This window comes from Embiotoca jacksoni, unplaced genomic scaffold, assembly GCF_022577435.1.
Source record: "Embiotoca jacksoni isolate LCO1_2020_lvr unplaced genomic scaffold, fEmbJac1.0.p SCAF_9, whole genome shotgun sequence".
Lineage (NCBI taxonomy): Eukaryota > Metazoa > Chordata > Actinopteri > Embiotocidae > Embiotoca > Embiotoca jacksoni.
In genome coordinates this window covers 8,126,887-8,142,439 of record NW_027185447.1, presented here as the reverse complement: position 1 = coordinate 8,142,439, position 15,553 = coordinate 8,126,887, and the positions used below count along the sequence as shown (strand labels likewise).

Here is a 15,553-nt window from a genome sequence, read left to right as displayed (position 1 = left end):
AAAATTCGCAGGGAAACGCAGCAGCTGAAGCGAGCCAAGAACCCAAAATGTAACAACTCCAGTAAAATTACAACCCACTGTTTATTATCAGGAAAGATGTTACTGTCTAAAATTCTAATGATAATTAAATTAGCAAATTACAGTATTTACATGGTACCACTTAAACAATAAAAATAATGTCAGCATTAAATAAAATAGAAAATACTGCTTGATGAATGGAGTGGAATTCTTTATATCCTAATAATTGTACAGCTAGTAACAGTTTTGTGTTGTCTTAGCAAGAAAAGAAAAAGTCTGATTACCATAAAAAGCCAGGCGACCAGTGGCTGTGTTCCTCCCCATCTTGTTCTCAGCCACACACTCATATCCTCCTGTATCGTCCTGCTGGAAGCTGGGGATCTCCAGCACGGCATTGGAGTACTTCATTTTGACTTTGCTGGGGAAGGGAACACCGTTCGCCCTCCTCCACGTGATTTCTGGGACAGGGCTGGAAGAGACAAAGGACGTCAGCGAGGACTCTTGATTCAAGTTTCTTAACCTTACCTGAGAATCTCTGCTCGTCAGGTTGCAAGTGTCTGTAACAATTCGTAGCCTACTCAGTGCAGTTTTTTGCACATGAATGGTTTAGCCTTAACCCAATCCAACAACAACAAAAACCCCGTCTCACACGGCTTTCAGACCTATCACGGCTTGATGTTACACTCTAAGAAATATAATTGCCACTGTAACTTCACTGTATAGAAATCCTGAGGTTCCTCATATCCAATGAAAGACTGCGGAAGATTGAAAACATGCTTCAAGGAATCCAGCTTACTTCCCAAGGGCGAAACACTCCAGCGTAACTGTTGATCCTTTCGCGGCTGGTACATTGTCTGGGAAATTAACTTCTATTTTCGGCTCGTATTCACCCATCACTCCTATGAAGAGGAAGCACAAGAACTTGTTCAGTCTTCCATTATTCATGACTTACAAGCAATATGGCTGGCATTATGGACCAAACAATAGCACAGTAAAACTAACAGAGGAGAAATAAAAGACACATGAGCAAACATTCTCTCATGGGTAAACTCATAGTAGTAGCCTGCGTCTCTTAAGTGTGCATTCACCAGGGTGTAGTGAAACACCAGCAAGGAATAATTTAAAACTCGTCTTGGTGGAATACGCTGAGTGTTTGTGAAACCTTGTTTTTCTCAGCTCGTGACTTTTTATCTATTATTTCAAAGCTTGAGTGGGTAGTTCCCCTACCCCTGGTGTTTCATTGTTTATATCAGCATTCAGGGAAGACAGTCGAGATCCGGATCAGAAAGTGATGCGGTGGGATTTAAATTTATGCAGCTACATGTACAGTACACTGAGTGGAAACTAACTGGTTGAGCCGCCAGAACACTCAATGTAATGGTCCAGTGACGTATGACTTATGTTTAATTCATTCTGAAGGCAATCTTTATTCACTCGTTCTATGAAAGCATAACAGAGAATAAAACAACAGACCACAGGAAATTCATGTGAAAGCATAGGGGAAGGCTTTTAAAGGGAATGTGAATTATAAGAAAGCAAAGTCAGCAAAGAGGAGATTCAGGGTGCTTTGTTTGCTGGCCTACATTGAGGAGAAACTATTTACTTACAGGCATTAGCACTAAGTGACTCAACTACAGTGGCAAGACAGGACAATGCACTCATGCTAGTACGATGATTAAAGCCACCTTAAAATGGAAGTTCCATAATACAAGGCTGACAGGCACACTTGTCACGTCACGTCCGTGCACTGCGCCTTACCGTCTGTCCTCAGGATCAGAGACGTAGGTGAGCTTTGAACCTTGCCCTTCGTGATGCTGTTCATCACTACACAGGTGTAGTTCCCCACGTCAGAGGACTCCACTTTGGCGATGTAAAGGTTTCCCGTCTGCTGGGAGACGAAACGCCGATTGTCTTGCTGAACAAAGTACGGGTACTCGTTGAAGAGCCATGCATAAGTAAGGTCTAGAAGACAAACAAGCACGCACATGAGCCGTTAATGGATACTGTATGATATTAAATGCGATTAAGGGAATTAAATATGATTATATAAAGGCTAATCAGTGGCAGCCAGATTATGTTTTAATCTTGTCAGAGCCCCTCGCTAGAACTCCAAAAAACTGCAGAGTCTCAGGTTCAGACGAAAGGCCGGACAGTTTACCTCCTGAGGAAGTGGGCGTTCCACACAGTAACACCACTCCTTGCCCCTCTCGGACTGACACAGCGCTTCTTGTGTGAACTTTGAAATGATCTAAGTCTGAGAGGGGAAAAAAGAAAAAGAAAAGACGGATCACTGCAGGATCTCACATATCAAGGGAGTGTAGCAGAGCTGAGTAAAAGCTTTCAGCAAGACACTGACACACAGGCCCATAAGAAAACTGTAATGAGAATTGCACTTCTGCAATGCCTCAGAGCGAGAAAGAAAGCAGAGAAGAGAGTGTGTGCAGAAATGTCAACCCAGAGCCTAAATGAGATATCAGGTATACATTTTATGTCGTTGGAATTAGGCTGTAAAGAACAGGCTATAACTCCAGTCATGTACATGTTTATGAAAGCTGTGTATAATACAGTATGGCATGATGGGATCGGCTGCAAGGGCTCTTAACACTAACAGAAAATATTGAAATGCTCTAATCCAACTTAGGAGGTAAATAAGTAGACAATGCTTTATAATATTCTGTAGCATTACATAAAAATAATGCTGGGGGATAAAAAAACAAAAAACAAAAAAAAAACAACACTTGTTATTATTATAATTAATACATTTGTTTTCAGGGTCATCATCACAAAAAGTATTCGCCATACAGATATCTTCCAGTTAGTTTGTATAATCAACGGACTTTACTGCACACATTGGAAAATATCTTCATTTGAAGGTGAAAATGGCTAAAACTCTCATCAGTGCTGTTTAAAGATGATCCAGTGAAACCAGGACATTAATTCTGACTCATTGTTCCTGAGTTTTTTGTAAATGTGATTATTCAATTTTTTGGAGCACCGCAAATCTCAGCGGTGCATATCTTAAAAGCTTGTCAAATAAATCCAAAAATATCCGCATGGCCAGAGACCAACACTGAGCGAAGGTGTGAAAAGATGTTTTGTTGTGATGTGCATGAAGAGAAGCCTTAGTGACTGATGCATAAATAATACGTATTCATTTGGTTATTCATTTGAAATGTTTATTGGTTTCACCTCCCAATACGTGATGTCAAAGAAATTCTATATACTGTCTAAGTTATTATTTGGCCACGCAGTTGTGTACACAGGTATGTTTGCATTGCAGCTTTTATTTATTTGCATTATTCTTACTTTCTTTTTCTAAACGTATGTTATATTCCAGTTTTCTCTTCAGGCTTCAATCCATTTAAGGATATTTTTCAAACGCTTCTTGCACTATATTTGGCTAACTGCTGTAACCCAAAGTGCATCCAATGAAATAGCAATGACTTTTGATTGAAGTAAACAACACAAACTGAAGTCCTCAGTGTTGGTTTGTTATTCCCATGTTCCCATGTTACTTTAAGATTTAATGAAGCTTCACACCGAAGTTGCAGTACACTGTTAAATACTGCAAGCTGTGGCCGTTCCACTTTTTTGTTGCGTCTGCATTATTTGCAGTTAAGTGCGGTTACACTTCAATGGCTTTTCTTTGGAAAAAAGTGACTACAACTTACAGGCAAACAGCAGACTTGCTCTCCTGCTGAGAATAGCTCCTACAGTGTTGTAGGCCATACACTGGTACATCCCGACATCCTGGTAGCGGTCCAGACTGCTTATAATGAGGTTGCCCCCAGACAGACGCCGCCGCCGATCCAGGCCCAGATTTATGAGAGTCCCATTCAACGACCATCTGCGAGGCCAAAGACACCATCAGTCCCTGGCAAAATGCGCAGTCCATTTCTTTCTACCAACCAAGGTGGTCTGACAGGAGGTGAGTGGAGAACACAACTCACTGTGGTCACTCACTTGGAGTAAGAATAATATACTGTGATTTGGGCTGGTGTCGAGGTATTTGAAGTGTTGCAGGCTGAATTGAACATTTTTGGTTAGGATTTTTGTCTGTAGTTCTTTTCCTGCCTTGCTTCAACTTTCCTGACAAACAAACAAATCTACAAAGAAGAGCATCTTCTGAATTTATACAGGGTATCATATGTGCATGCCAGGCAAAAGTACATTTCCTGTAAAGTATTTGAATGGTCACATTATTTACTGACAGTTTCATGCATCTGCCTATATTTACACATTCATGACGGCTGGATATTATTTTCTCCCTGTACCTTAACAGAAAAAACACATGTGTTTACTGTGTTTTTCACATGGGACATGTGCTCACATGTTTACCACATTTTGCTACATATGGTAACATGGGTAAAATATGTGGACAGGTTTTTTTTTTCTCAAGGGAATCTACTTGGGCTTCACACATCACACCATGAAAACATTAGAAAACCACATTTCCCATACATGCTTCACATGTGTATGTGGTCACCTGTGATCACATGAGTTTTTGCACATGTGAAACTCACTAGGTTTTTCCGTAAGGGCAATCTGTCATAGAAATTCCATAATGCTACAATATTTATACATCAGTTATTTGTGTATTTAACAGATGCTTTTTAGAGTTGTTGATTGTGTGTTTGTATGAACCTTGAAATGCAAATTTCTTACTTGTGTTGTGTTTTTCTGTTTTTATTCTACTTTTCTTTATTTAGCTCTGGCACTACATGCTGCTGCAGTTAACTCATTTCCCCCAATGGGATCATTAAATTTTAATCTTAAGAGTATCATACACAAAGCTGCCCTCTGCTATTGAAGGGGAGCAGAAGCAAAAGGTTTTAGAAGCCATCCTAGATATTATCATCAGTCTAACCATAATCACCTCTTCTCTGTCACATTATATTTACATAATGTGACATTATTCCACCTTTGACTTTTCATTAGGACAAAACATTAGCACTTGGCAAGAGGTAACAATGAATGCCTTTTAAACTCTTTTTCACCCTCTATTACATCCTCGCTACACTTACCAAGCGAGGGAATTTGAAAAATTACACATCGCACAGCAGGTTCAGATTGCGCGATCAAATAAATGAAGCACCTAAAAGAACTCTTAAAAACATGAGGTTAATTCATAAATTTAAACAAGTGCCATTATTCAGTGGGAAAATACTTATTTTTTTTCATTCTTTGCCACTGCAACACTCCATCTCTTTTCAAATGCTATTCAAAAACTGAGCATTGATGGGTTCAAGGACGGAGCACTTTTCAAGAATGTTCCATCATTTTTCTCTCAACACAGAAAATAACTCTTTCTTTCTTTCAGACATATTCTTCTATTCTGCTTTCCTTAAGTGGAAATGAAAGATGTGGAGGTCGTAATGGCTGACTTGTCAAAAGCTTTCAAGTCTAACCTTCAAAATAATTTCTTAAAAAATATATCCAAGCCATTGAAAGTTAATGAGTGTTTGCTGCCACGTTCTAGACACTTGACAGCTGTGTCACAGGATGTATTGAGAATAATGCCTACTACTTCTTGTACCATAAATACCAAAAAGGTTGGATCGACTGGCTATACATCCTTGCTTATGCCTTGATGTCTTTGTCCACTCACTTGCATTCAATGGTCACCATTTTTACCTCTTTTTGACCTCCTGTGAAGTGCCTTTGCTGTTCAGTGGTGCCATGAACATAGAGCAGCTGATTGAATAGCAACTGGGATACTGAATTACTGTGCTTGAAACTCATTCTGTGAACACATGTTGCTTGGCCATCTGACCGCAGAGAAACTTGAGTATTCTGCATGATCCTGCTGTCCAGAGTGTCCAGGATTCAAACGTCAGGTCAAGTAAAGGTTAGTCAAGTAACCTTCTATTTAGGTTTTAAGAAACTCATACAGCTTCACTTTTATGGCCTGCTGTGGAGAAGATGCTTCTCTATGTAAGATATGTTTTGTTCTCTCCCATGAGTTATTATGCTGCTACTGTGTGCATACTATGAAAGTCTCATATTTCTGTGAGTGACAGGAGTGGCAGAAGAAGGGAAAAAAGGGGAAAAAGAATAAGGGGGAAGGAGAAGTGTGAGCCCATTTACACTTCAAGAGAGAAGCCAGAGAGGTGCTGAAGGCATGCAGAGCCTAGCACAGCCCGCTTGACAAGACACCACGTTAAACATGCTCATCTTCGCCTTTAATCAGTACATGGAAATACCTGGTCTTAGGTGGGGAATGTGAAAAGCCTGAAATAATGAGTATACGCACTCCACAATGCTATCATTCAGCTCATCTGCGCTGGCTGTGCTGCCGTAATTCCAACGTTGAAATCCTAAAACACTTATAATCAATGCCTGCTGGAACCCAACTGGTGTCTAGCAACCTGCATTGGTCTCATGGCGTTTTATAAGAGGAGACGATCATTAAGATGCTACACGCATGTCCCTAAGATACTATCTGGTGAGACTAGAGGCAGATTGGTGGTGTGCGAGTCAATATGAATTAGTAGAGCCAAAATGACACCACAGCTTAGAGTGTTTCTATCCATTACGGTCTAATTTGGAGGAAATAAATAGAAGAGTAAGCAGCCTCCTTTTCCTTTGTTTACAGTATTCTGAAGGCAGAACCTGCAAGCATATATACATATATATATATATATATATTGCCAACAATATCCCTATTTTTTAAAAGAAGTACATCACTTAGGTTGCCTCCATTGATCCCACTGATTTACATTAAACAAAGTCTTTTTATGATGGTGACAGCTCTGAAAACACTTTCAGTGATGAAAGTGGAAAGAGAGAAAGTGCAAATGAGTTGCCGAGTCCCTCTATGTTCATTCAAAACATGATAAATGGTGATAATTATACACTTACTAATCTACACTTTTGTGCAGTAAGTTTTTATAACCCACTATTCAGACAGATTATGCGATTATTGATTTGTAATTTTTTTTTTTTTTTATCATTTTAATTATCAAACCTTAATGCTTACACATTAATTTGAACGTGTCCTTACCTGTACTGAGGAGACGGTGTTCCTTTAGCGTCACAGGTCAGAGTAGCTTCTTCTTCTATGGAGTCGACAGGAATGAACAAGTCACCTGGCTCCATCCTCCATCTTGGACCATGGAATGATCCACTGTCCAGACAATCTGTCAGAGAAACAGTCACAGCCTGAGTTTGGAGACAGAAAAAGGGCCATTTTGATAGCAGTAGGCCTCCATTATTCACTGCTTTTCTGGTGGAAATAGTTTACACAGTGTCAAAGGGAGGATTGCTCAAAAAAAGGAGTCTGGACATAACCAAACACAGAAAGGGATTCAATATTTCTCATATGATCTAGAGGTGTTGCAGAGTTCATATTCTGTCAAACAAATAAACTGAATATAATGGACACCTGAGAATGCAGCACTGTATCTGGATACCGATTATATCACGTTAAAATAGAGGAACTGTCGTTCCAGCAGTAAAAGATAATTATATTTTCATATGATTCAACAGAAAAACTGTAATTTTTCAAACATTTACAGGCAATCTGTTGCACATTAGAGAAGCAATTATTGTTGCCTGCTTCTGTGAGTATAAACATTATGAAAAGAATGTTTCTTTAATAGAAGGGAAAGCCTTTTGCTCTGGTTTTGTGTTACATTTTCTACTAAATGTCAAGGAAAACTGTGTAAAAGAAAAGGAGAATGTCTCTCCAGGTTGCAATCACAGTGAAATGAAGAAGAAGATTGAGAGTATTGTGTTTCTGCTGTGAATGGAAGTCAATACTGAGGAGTGTTCCTTTAAACCAGGGCTGTCCTCTCACCTCGGACATGATTTTTGTCTCTTCACACATCATTCCGCAACTGTAAATGTCCAAGCGTGAAAAAAAATCATTACCCCATATAAAAAGATGGTTTACCTGTCAGACAGTCGATGATTGATAACAGTAGAAGCTGTTTCCATGGCAACGTCATCTTTGGCAGCCAAGGGTAAATGAGACTTTCATCCAATACGCTTTGAAATGGCACTTATGTTCTCTGGGAGAGAGGAGCTTGACCTGTTGATAGGGGATTTTGGTGGTAAAATACCAAATAAAATAAAAATATTTTTTATCCTTCTTTTAATATCAAACCTTTTAATCATCTATCACAAGAAGACAGAGGAAGTGTTAGAATGTCTGGAAGAGAAAATATATTTAGAAAAAAAATTTGGAAGCGCAGTTTGCTTCTGGATGTTTTTCCTTTCTTGTGTCCATTCTCACATTTCATATCAGCGAAGATCCAGGCAATGTCACTTTGTGCCCTGTGGTGTGGGCAACTTACACCCAGAGATGTCTGAGGGTGATACCACAGGCATATGGGAGGAAATCCATGCCAATCTATTAGGGGAGCGACCGACGCCTAAGCTCATCCTTTACTTGGACGGATTCACTCTGCTGTCTGAGGAGACTTGGACCTGGGAATTGGGTGCCATCCAATCAATTAGATTCACCCACAGCAGCATGTGTCTTCCCACATGCTGGGGTGAATCAAGACAGCCTGATCAGGAAGCCATTCCACCCAGGTCCATAATCAAGGGCAAGAGTCTGTCTGCTTGTAGCATGTGTTGCAAATTGCGATGCTCCCGCTTCTTGCAGGAGGAGACTGAGCGAGTAATGATGCAATTATGAAATGTCAAACATATACACAACGGAGAACCGACAATAACACAGCAGTAAAGTGAGCAGTCACACACACATACAGAGTATGCAGAGTATATGCAGATTTGTGTACATCAGTCTACACCTGCATGAAGGCATGCCCATGAAGGCATGCCCCACCCCCCCACACACACACAATACAAATTTCTTCAAGAGGTGTTCAAGATATATTAAGGGCAGGGACAGATAATAACATCAATCTGCTAAATGTCACACAACCCACACACACACCTACGCACCAAACTTGCTCTCTCACAATGTAAAACACATATAACAGCCAGCCAGCCTCCACACACACACACACATACACTCACTTTCCATTTAGAAGACATAAGCCATGATGTGCGGCTCATTTATGGCCTAATCCCGAGGCGAGCCTGGTTCAGAGCGCTACTTATGGAGGGTCTAATTGTTTGTCAGCTGCCTGGATGTCAAATCAGACACATGGGGTCTCAGCCAGGATTTTCTTCTCAACCTTTCATGTTTGCTCGGCCCTTTTTCTTCCTCCAAAGTCTGCAAAATTGGATTGGTACGGTACCTCTGGAGAAGAGTCCTGCATGCCATACCTCAGTCATAGGCCCAGAGTGTACAAACTGCTGCCACCTCAGGACTGAGGATTGGTGTGTGTGTGTGTGTGTGTGTGTGTGTGTGTGTGTGTGTGTGTGAAAGGTACAGTGGGTATTACACTACTGTCGACTTTGCATATTATGGTTTGCATTTGTAATTGGGTTTTGTCGGGGATGGCTCCATGTGACAGCTGAGGCCATGTGCTGCTTTTCTTTCCACACAGATCTAATAAATCATTCATATATGCAAACTACTGAGTTACAGCATTATGTCAGTGTAACATATGTTCACATAGTATTGTTCACGCACATGCACATACACACACAGATACAAGCCCAAAGGCGCACACACACGCACTTTCAGCAATGACGGTGATGAAGCGTGGTGACTGTGTGAATCACTCTTAATCAAAGAGGGCATCTTCCAAAGCCAACAAACCACAGAGTTAACTGACACGAACAACAATTAAAAAAAAAAAGTATAAACATGATATCTACCACCTCCATCACACTCCGCCTGCATCCAAGTAACACGCTGCTTGAACAAATTGCCCAGCTGAAAGAGTGGCAGTGTACTTATAGTTTGAAGGCCTGAGCTGCATTCATCACAGATATTCCAGTTGACATTGTATCATACAAGTATGCAATTACTGAATTGCTGAATGTTGCACAGTAGAAATGAAGTGTGTACGTGTGTGTCTGCACCTTTTTCACTCACTGTATGTCAGGGGACGTAAAGCCCATCAGCGCTGAGATACTGCTCAAGGTTCACTGAAGATATTTTTTTGCCTTAAAACACTTTTGGAAAAGAGCGTTCTTGATGACACATGAATACATGTTTGGTTTCTCTTTCATCACCCACTGTAATGTAATGTAAAGCACCACTCGTGCAAGTCCACCCAAGACAGATTAAACCCCTAAAATATATTGGTCTTGGCCTGTGGGTTGGCTATCAGAGGGTGAGGTGCCAGGCTGCAGTGTGGCATCACATCAGGTAGGAACCAAAGGAGCAGGCAGTGACTAAAACACCAGTATGTGTTTGACTGCATCCCTACATCACTTTGACAAAGAAACGCATGGTTGAGACACAAAACAACTCCCTAGAAAAGAAAGTGCCTGTATCTAGCTGCATGCCTCTCCAAAATCAGATATCAGTGTGGAGGAATTGGCTGCAGTTGGTAGGGCACGTCACGTTGCTCCAGTCTAAAACAAACAATCATTATCAAATACATGGCTTTAAGAATTGATGGGCCAGTTCAGACCAGCAAGACAGGCCGACGTGAGCCTGATAGAGTGCACAAATATTTAAGCAAATACATTTCAGTGTGAATATTTTAGCTGATATGAGCACGTTAACAATTGCAAAGCGCCCATGCGCTGTATGTATATAAATATATATATATGCATGTATATATAAATATATATTTAGTCTCACCTCTTATCCTGAAATATCTTGACACCAGTAGGAACCAAATTTAGCCCTCACGGAAAAAACGGCAGGCTGATCCTCCATGGAAACCTCGTTAGGAAAATTTCGGTCACAATTGCAAGGTCGTTCACACAGGTGAAATTGAGCCGGTGGTCAGTCACAGATAACGGGTAACGCAGGAGCCATAAACACACGCGTTTCATATCGCTGCTCTTCCCCTTCTCCTCCACTCCCCCCACAAAAAAATAAAAAATAAAACCATACACGCGCACGCACACAACACCCACGTTGTTTGCTGTGCTGAATCACATTTGCAACATTCCCAGTTACGAGGCTCGACTCTCGCCTGGTGTTTATGCTTTCAAATCCAACACGCGGTGTAGGTCTGAAATTGGGCTTGAAAAGGAATCTTGCAGAGATGATTTATTATGCGCATCAAGTCAGCTCTCCCTGCGAGGAAGGAGTGGGCTGCACGGCGGCGAGGAGGCGACGGAGCGGCCAGAAGCAGCAGCGCTGGGATGGGAAGGTGCGGGAGGGAGGAAGACGCACCTGGCGGAGAACTGCGCCCCCATGCGTCACACCGGGATAGTGCTTCCAAACTAGGAGCCAACCACGGTTATCACCGCCTACTATAGTGAGCACGATACAATTCTATTTTCTTTTTAGTTGTTTGTCTGCCAAAAGTTCATTTCTATAAACATGAAGATATCTTTGGTCAGTTCTTCCTGGCCCACATGTAGCCGATGATTACAAAAGAATGGTGCACAGTCAGCCAGGACTGCATGTCTATGACCAAAACAGTCAGAATATTACTTTAATTCAATCCCACATCATGAAGTGTAACAACAATTGACTCATTAGTCTCCAAGTTGTAAACTGGAGCTAATTCAGGTGTGCAGGATTTCTGAAGTTAAAGCACCCACATGCTTGAATGAGCTAAATCATCAGCACAATATCAGAAAAGATCTGGCTCTTTGATTAAAATGTAAAAATGTACAGGCCTGTGTACATCAAATATAAGAGGTACTGCTTTCACAAGAAATGTTCAATGACAGATCTTAAAAGTGCTCTACTAACCCGGTCAGAATGAGATCTATAGAAAGCTGTTTAATTCCCACTCGAAGCAACAGTGACTGTGTATGGAAGTGAAAGAAGAAAATATAATTTCTTAGATGCAAAGTTAGAATAATCTTTAGCATTGTTAAATTCTATAGGAGACTGTTTTCATGTCAATTAACATCAAACATATTATTTCACAGGCTCAAAAAACCCTATTTCTTCTAATAAATCTCTTACTATGAGCGATAAGGTCTTGAACACATGTCACAGTTGAAACAGTATTGGAGAGATTTATGTCGCAGTTCTTCTTACTGATTTGAAAGGGAAGGGGCTCAGAAAACGGTAACGTCACTTTTTTCTATGCACAAATCAGGATCCATAGCAACGTTAGAATAAAAATCTCGTGACATTATTTCAAATGCAAATAATCTGAAACTTTCACTCTAAAATAAATGATTTCAGCTACAGCCAGGAGGTCACAGCACTGTTGTCACCATAAGCCAGGTGGAAACAGCGACTTGTAATTTTTACAGTTTTTCTGCAGGTGATAACAAAGTCCAAATTAGTGAGCTTTAAAGTTGCCAGATCAGTGTTTGTGCCAAACTAAGATAAAAGGCCAGAGGCTCCATTTTCATAGAATTAACACGAGAGCTATCAGTCTTTTTACTTGACTCTCAGCAAGAAAGTTGATGAATAAAAAAAATAAAAAAAGTAGGGTAAACACAATATTACTGTTTAATTAATATCAATGTAAGTACAGTATAATACATCAGAGACTCCCTGAAAAGAGAATATGTGACTTAGTCATCAACAGTGATCGGCTATTTTGCTATTTTGGTCTATGCTGTACGCAATGCTGCATAACATAAGAGGAATAACTTCTCTGTTGGCCTTTTTGAGTTTGCTCCATTTTTTTTTTTTTTCCTGGGTGGAGCTTTTACATTTACAAATCAAGGGTCTACATAGAAGATGCTGAATAAAAGCCCTTTGGGGCAATTTTGGGATTTTGGCTGTGTAAATAAACCGACTTGACTCAAAATATTCAAAGCCCTTAAAAAGATGCCGTTTTATTATGTTAACTATCTATCACTTAACCTTTTTTTTTTTTTTTTAATCTTTCTATGGATCATTTTTGAGGCAGCATCAATAGATGTCTTACCACCCATGTGCACAAAGTCCCCAAACAAACCACTGAGAAAATTGGGTGTGGTTTGCCTTGGTTTGACTTTCTTGCCCAGTTGTTTGTTTAATTCAACAAGCCTTCATTTCACACTGTATAGGCAGCATAAAATTGGCGGGACTTGGACAAGTTTATGGAGGTAGGGGTGGCTGCCAGATAGAATATGGGGGTGGGTGGGTTGGTGAGAGCCATTAGGACTCAAGTATACATGTACCAGAAAACCAATATAATGACCTGTGAGTGGCTGCAAACATCGAGCTCCAGAGTGGGGTGTTAAAATGACTCAAAAATATGTGAATGTGGCTTTTTCTTTGTGTGCAGCCGGGGCATAGAGGCTGAGTGACATCCCTCAAAACTAGTTTCTGACTGGATGAGACTGAAGTGGTGTGGGTATAACGGAACGTGTGTGCTACTCACAGTGCAGAAATAGCACCTGGTTGTCATGGAAATGTAACGGAGCAGGTAACCTGCAGTTGAATCTATTAAAAGGTGTTTGATGTGTCACCTGAGCTCATGTCAAGTCACAGTACGGACAATGAGGATAACATATGTAAACTTACAGTGTAAGACGAACATGGATGCCAGAGAACGTTGGGGAACTTCCAGGCACTGCTAGACACATAAGACCTGAGCCACACAACGTCCTCTCCACCCAAAAGACCTGGAGGGAGGACAGACTCCACAAACACACTCAAGCACACCATTCATAACTGAGGGAGAAAGGACAAACACACAAAATAAAGGGAAAAACAAAAACAACATGCACACAGGGGAGAGAAGGACACAAAAGGAGAGGCTGAGCCCTATTGATTGATCCACAGTATACCAAATACTTTCACTTTTTGCCTGACTCTTAAACATGTATATTTACTTTTTATTCTATATTTTTACTTCATATTGTCATTGGTTCTATTAGTTTCAAGTTCACTGCCATTGTCATATTAAGTATAAGAGCAGTGAATTCTAGTAAAAAGAAAACCTAATTTCCTGAAATTCTCACACGCACACACACACACACACACACACACACACACACACACACACACACACACACACACACACACACATTCATGTCACAATCTCATTTGCATATATTCATTAAATATAATAAAATACAATAAAACAGAGATCACCCCTGGTACAAAATACAATATTCAAAAGCTGAAGCACTTATTGCATTGAATCTTCAATCTAGTTCAATGGCGCTAAAGAACAAGTTAATTCCCAGCTGCCTTTGCTACTAACTCTAAAACTGCTTTTTCTCTGCACTCTATGTAAACATCAGCTATCACAAGTCTGATGCTTCCAGGTCTGAGGATGAAAAGTGGGTGTTGTACATTGTAAAGGTTATAAAGCCCTCTGAGAGAAATGTGTGATTTTGGGTTGTACGAAGAAAACTTACTTGACGTGACCATAATTCAAGGCTGCATTCACCAACTGAAAGAAATTGGGTTGCTCTGGTCCTGAGCTGCAGAGGGCTGACGTTTCACTGTTTTTGATAAGCATCCGCTGACAGCTTTGGTTCATTGTGAAAAGATGTATTTCCCATGACAAGACTCAAGAGAAACTGCTTTCTCTTCCAATTCTCTGCTCCTCCTTCTAGTCAGACTCTTCCACTCTCTCAGGTAAACAACTTCCCTTCATTACTCTGACTGTCTCTCTCTCTCTCAGACACAAGCACCAACCGCTCATCTTTACCACCATAATCACGTTACCGTTTTGAACATTAACAAACACACAGGTCAATGCTGGGCCTCACTGTGTAAGTATCGTAGGCCCTGTAGTCCCCCAGTCTAACAGGTACCCCATTAAACCTGCATTGATCGTCCTCATTTTGGGCCCAGGTTTCTTTAACATGGCAAGAACATTGTTAATAATGCTCCATACAGCAGCCATTTGACATTTCCTTTAATTATGTCTGTAATTTATTCATGCACTTGATCCTCAGAGCTTGTTGTGAAAAGCTTCCTCGAGGAATATTTTATCCTGCTTCTCTCGAGGCCCACGGATTAACCATCTTAATAGCAAGCCCCTAAAGGTATTACTGCTTTCTGTGTGTGTGAGTGCATCTGTGTGAGTGTGTGTGTGTGTGTGTACTTGTGGTATGTGTGTGTACGGTGGCAATGAGCATTGTGTCTTGGATGCACATGTTAAGCTGCAAAAGTCATTAGGTCTTATTTCTCAACCATTCAGAGGACTTACAGTAAATGCTCCTGTATTACTTCTGTCTTGTCTAATTTTGGGAGAGCATAAAGAAAAGAGCAAACGGTTGCAAGATGTGCGCTTATCGCACAATGCAGCGACCCCCATGTTTAACCCAGTTTTGCAGGCGAAAACATCACCGCTTAATTTGCTCACTCTGCAGGTTGGTTAACAGACAGCGAAACACAGCAATTTCCCTCAAAGTAGGTGAGGAAATCTCTAGCGCACACACTTCAAATGGGATTTAAGATGTTAATTATGATGTTTCTTGATCACAGAACATTGCTCAAATCCTGACTGCACACCTGACAGAAATTCTTCAGGCTGTGTGGGGAAAAACGCATGATTTTGAAGACTGGGAAGTGGAGGTTCTTCTATGGAAGACACACACACACACACACACACACACACACACACACACACAC

At 40.7% G+C, this 15,553-nt stretch overlaps 2 protein-coding genes across 5 annotated transcripts in view; one reads left to right on the top strand and one right to left on the bottom strand.

Moving 5' to 3' along the window:
* The window catches only part of cntn3a.2 (contactin 3a, tandem duplicate 2), a 35,337-nt gene extending 24,187 nt beyond the window's left edge, over positions 1-11,150 (bottom strand). For all 4 annotated transcript variants that reach the window (XM_069140387.1, XM_069140389.1, XM_069140388.1 and 1 more), the window contains exons 1-8: positions 10,694-11,150; positions 7,913-8,050; positions 7,022-7,157; positions 3,690-3,865; positions 2,177-2,272; positions 1,777-1,980; positions 815-917; positions 303-487 (exon numbers count right to left, since the gene is read on the bottom strand). In XM_069140387.1, the coding sequence (XP_068996488.1) occupies positions 303-487; positions 815-917; positions 1,777-1,980; positions 2,177-2,272; positions 3,690-3,865; positions 7,022-7,157; positions 7,913-7,967 (955 nt within the window). In that variant the 5' untranslated portion in view covers positions 7,968-8,050; positions 10,694-11,150. The remainder of the gene's footprint in view (positions 1-302; positions 488-814; positions 918-1,776; positions 1,981-2,176; positions 2,273-3,689; positions 3,866-7,021; positions 7,158-7,912; positions 8,051-10,693) is intronic.
* cntn3a.1 (contactin 3a, tandem duplicate 1) overlaps positions 1-15,553 on the top strand; it is a 285,629-nt gene that overhangs the window by 91,773 nt on the left and 178,303 nt on the right. The gene's annotated exons all lie outside the window — the stretch shown is intronic.